The following is a 4,517-nucleotide window of genomic DNA, read 5'->3' as shown; positions in this document are numbered from 1 at the left end:
ATGGGGCTTGTGTGGGCCGGGGGACCTGGGGGCGGCGGCCTGTGCAGGGCGGGGTACCAAGGGGATCTCTGTGGGCGGGGGAGCCTCGGGACAGGGCGCCGTCTGGGTCAGGAACCCCTGGCCTGAGGTGGATCCGCGCGGGCGGGGGGCCCAGCGTGGGCTCCGTGCATCCCTTGCTGGCTTCAGCCGACCCAGAGGCACGAGCTCACCTCCCCCCCCTCTCGTCCCCAGGGTCTCCCGGTTCTCCGAAGCCTCTCGAGCCGCCCTGCCCTCGCCATGCTGCGCCTGCTGCCATGGGTCCGTGCTCTGACCCGAGAGAGCGTGCGGCCCGGAGTCCTGCAGGGCCTGGCTGCTGGTGACAGGAGCGGGGCCGGGATGTATCCCACCTGCTACTGTGCAGGCAAAGCTAAGCAGCGGGCGGTGCTGCTCCCCCTGGACCCCTATGGCCATGGGCTGCTGCACACCTTTCCCCCGGACGCCTACAGGACTCGAGGCCATGGCAAGAGGAAGAGCTGGAACTTCATCCACGAGAAGATGAGTTATGACACCTTCTTCACAATGAAGCGTCTGATAGAGCGCTCGCGCAGCGTGGGGGAAGTGCTGCGGTGGGTCACGCAGAACCCCAGCAAGGTGTCCGCCAGCCACTACCCCATCGCCCTGCACAAGCTGGGCCAGCTCTTGCAGCAGCAGCAGCAGGGCCAGGCCACAGTGAACGGGGAGAGCCGTGGGCCCAGCCAGATGCTGGAGCAGCCAGAGTTTCAGACTCTCTGTCAGGCCATCATCAGCGGCTGCTCCAAGTTCGATAACTTCAGCATTGTCAACTGCCTGTACGCTGCTGCCGCGCTGGGTGAGTGTCCCGGGCTGCCAGCATCTGCCTGCGTGGGGTCACCGGCAGAGGACAGGGGAGGCAGGGCAGTGGGACACGGGTTGGTGCCTGGGTTTGTGAGGTGAAAGGAGAGCCTGCCAGTCTGTCTGCCACGGAATGAGGAAGGACATACCGGAACAGGAGCCGGGGTCTGGGTTTGTGTGTGGATTTACGTGTGATGGTGGCTTTGTGGCAGATGGAGTTGTGCCCTTTGAAGGAGGGAGGCTCTGCTTGGGAAATGCAGCCAGAAGGGAGCCAGGTGGAGTGACTGCGCCAGGGGGGCTCAGCTGGCTGCAGCACCCGGCACGTCAGCCCAAAGGACAGGCAAAGCGGTGGCCACCGCTGCCTGGCAGGATCGGGATAAACCATTCCTTGAGTTTTGTTCCAGTCCCTGAAAATCAGCAAACATCTGAGCATCAAAGTGTGGGATGTGAGATCTTGGCTAAACCGTTTGCAAGCCGTGAGCTCTCTGTCGTCAGGAGTTTAATGTTCAGGAGAAAAGGTTCAAGCAGGTTTGGGTTCCTGCGCAGCAGCCTCTGGGCCGGCCAGCAGGCCGTGTCCTGGGGGCTTCCCCCCGAGGGCCCTGCGGATTCTCCCGCCCACGAGGACGGGGATCAGGTCCGGCGGTTGCCTGCAGCAGCCGGTGCCTGCCCTCCCCAGCGGTTCCTGCCAGCCCTGCGCTCCTCTGTCCCACGTGCACTGTTCCTGCTCTTGTGTTTACTTTTTTTTTTTCCCACCGCAGCTGCATGCTGAGCTGAGGCCTCGGCTGAGCCGCGGACGGAGACGCCCGGTCCCTGCCGTAGGTTGATGCAGTAACTCTAGATCCCGCTGAAGGGGGGAGGGAGGACGTTGCTGCTCTTCCCCCCTCCGACTCATGGCGCCTTGTGTTTGTTGACACTGAACTCTTGGCTGCCAGGCGCCTCTCCCCTCAGCTGGGCTCCCCCTGGCCTGCTCTGGTTTTGACCCACACTTTGTTCTCCGTCAGTCGCCCTTCCCTGCTCCCCACGCTTACCCGCTCATTAATAAAAATGCTAACCCACCTTTCTGAGGCCTTTTTAAGGAACAAAGCAACTGCTCAGACCAATTCTTCACTTTCTGCCTTCTGACTGATTTCTGATTAACAATAAAACGCAGCAACCTACCCCATGCTGCCTTCGTTGCTTTAAAGCCCTTTTGAAAATTGAAGTCTTGCCAGCTGGCTCAGGAGACCAGTGGGCTACCAGGGCCTCATACGGCGCATAATGCTTCATGCGTCTCCTGAAAATATCTCTCCTGACACGCGAAGGATGGCCTTTGCCTCTTCTCGTACCCGCGCTGGGTGCCTGGCCCCTTGTCTTTCCACGGTTGAATAATACCTCCAGAGTTGAAGGACAGTATTTCCCTTGGGAGCTGAGTTTGAACAGCTAAAGCTAAACTAGAAAACGGGAAAAGGTTAGAAATGTGGACGGATTAATTCCTGTCATACACGGACAGTTTTTATTTTGGTGGTGCGCTGATGTCTTACTTGTTTTCCAGCCAAAACTTCTTTTTTAAAGTAGTTTTTGAGATGTATTATTCATCTTTAAGATGTTTGAGACTTAAAAAATAAACCTTGCTTTTGCAGACAAACTAAAGGACTTCCATTTTGGTGGGGGGGGTGGGAATAATCCCACGGCTCCCAATGACTTTTTCTGTGGTGCAGATGCACTGATGGCCTGTCCAGGCTTTGCCAAACGGCTCCTCATCTCTGGTTTGATCACTGGCTCGGCAAACCTGTCCTGCTCTGGCTGTGGTCTCGTGCCTGAGCTTAAGAGCACGGTTGTGCCTAGTGAAGACAAGAGGTGGGGTCCGGGCGTCCCTAACCCCCCTTCCCTGTTGCAGGCCTGCCTGGGGAATCGCCACTGGTGCGAGTGCTGGAGGACGAATCCCGCAGCCGCCTGGGCCGCTTCAACCAGAAGGATGTCTCCATGGTCTTCAGCAGCGTGATGAGGCTCCACCCGTCCAGCCCTCACCCCCTGGTCGAGTCCTGCCTCAGCAGCTTGGAGCGGCACCTGGAGAAGGAGCGCCATCCCCAGACCCTCTTCCTGCTCCTTTCCTACTACCGGCTGCGGGCGCAGGCGCTGCAGGGACACCCGGCCTCTGACCAGCAGCTGATCAACAACCGCAAGATCCTGCGCCTCGTCAGGCACACGCTGGGGCAAGTGAGTGCCATGCGGGAGCACGAGCTGGCCCTCTTGGACGAGATGCTGGCTCTGTGCGCCCAGGAGGCGAACAACAAGGCCCTGGAGGCCATCTTCAGCTCTCAGCTCTTCTACGAGAACCGCCAAGAGCGATTCATCCGCAGTATGGCAGGTGAGGGCAGGGTCTGCCCAGGCAGGGTCCCAGCCTTGCCCACTGTGAGCCTCTCCCCCGGTCCGGGGTGCGCTGGGCTCTGCCCGTGCGCTTGGCAGCCGTGGAGCCTCCTTTCTTGGCCCCGGAGGACATCTGGGTTTGTCACAGCACCAGCTGGGGCCTGGATGAGCACCAGGGCCTGCAGCAGTGGGGCTGGAGCAGGAGATGCTCTGCTTTATGGCCACTTCCCAGCTTAGCCCTTCCAGGGGCTGTGAACCCGCCTTACCTCAAGGTTGGTTTTGGTGGGGTTTCTGCAGAAGGGCCCCCATTTTGTCCACGTTCCAGCTGCTCCTTCTGTGTGCGCGGGACAGGAATCTGCCCCAGCCTCTCACAAGCCCCATAACTCGATGGTTTTTTGGAAGCCTTCTGGGTTTCAGGAGAGATGGCTCTGCTGCCCAGGTCTCGTTACTCCCACCTGCCTGCACTGCCTTTCCTGCCCAGGCTGTAGTGGCTTCTGGAGAGCTGCAGTTCGGACAGAGCCAGGCCCCTCTGACGGATACCCCGCTGTGGTTTGCTCTGTGCAGAGTGGCTCCCCAGGAAGGCAGAGAACCTTACCCCCTACACCATGGCCCTCATCGCCAAGTACGTGGCCCGGCACCGGCTGCGTGAGCCACGGCTGCTTGATACCATTGCAAACTTTCTCCTGAAGCGTGGGGAGCAGCTCGACAGCAAGGTGAGTGTCCTCCCCAGGCTGCAGGGGGCACCTGGGGCTGGCTCTGGGGCTGCCCCAGTGCTGGGGGAAACCACATCCCTTCTCTGCCATCAGGCTGGGGACCGATCAGGATGTGCCCTGATCCCTGCGGGCTGAGACAGCCTGTTTCTGCCCGCCTCTGGGCAGGCCTGGGCCTGACCTGTCCCTCGTCCGGCTGCCTGGCCCGGCTCAGCTCCCTCTCCTCCTGCCTGCAGGTGATCCAGAAGCTGGTGTTTCCCTTCAGCCGCATGAATTACCGCCCATCCAACCATAGCGAGCTCTTCCCCAAGCTGGAGGCCATCCTGGAGCAGAAAGCCGGCAGCTCACCCCTGGCGACCGTCAACATCCTCATGTCCATGTTTCAGCTTAGCCACTTCCCCCAGACTGTCCTGCACCAAGTCTTCTCCCCAGCCTTCATCACCAATGTTATGAGTACGTTGGGCCTTTTCCAGGGTAAACCCAGCTGGTAAAGCCTGGGGCTGGGGTGGAGGTGGATTTTGAAAGCATTGGGCAGGACAGACTCCCCCTGGGAGCGCAGGACCGCCTTGCTGGTGGTCAGCCCCCCCCCAGGAGCGCGGCTGGGCGGGGAGG

The 4,517-nt window shown here is 60.3% G+C and overlaps 1 protein-coding gene across 1 annotated transcript in view; it reads left to right on the top strand.

Annotated features, from left to right (window-relative positions):
* Window positions 1-126: 126 nt before the first annotated feature.
* Window positions 127-4,517, top strand: part of FASTK (Fas activated serine/threonine kinase) — a 13,807-nt gene continuing 9,416 nt past the window's right edge. Inside the window, exons 1-4 of the mRNA XM_035896057.1 lie at window positions 127-847; window positions 2,726-3,196; window positions 3,760-3,908; window positions 4,142-4,392. Of these exons, the coding sequence (XP_035751950.1) occupies window positions 277-847; window positions 2,726-3,196; window positions 3,760-3,908; window positions 4,142-4,392 (1,442 nt within the window). The 5' untranslated portion in view covers window positions 127-276. The remainder of the gene's footprint in view (window positions 848-2,725; window positions 3,197-3,759; window positions 3,909-4,141; window positions 4,393-4,517) is intronic.

This window comes from Egretta garzetta, unplaced genomic scaffold, assembly GCF_000687185.1.
Source record: "Egretta garzetta isolate BGI_Z169 unplaced genomic scaffold, ASM68718v1 scaffold786, whole genome shotgun sequence".
NCBI lineage: Eukaryota > Metazoa > Chordata > Aves > Pelecaniformes > Ardeidae > Egretta > Egretta garzetta.
The sequence above is the reverse complement of the archived record's forward strand: the minus strand, read 5'-3'. Positions and strand labels throughout refer to the sequence as shown.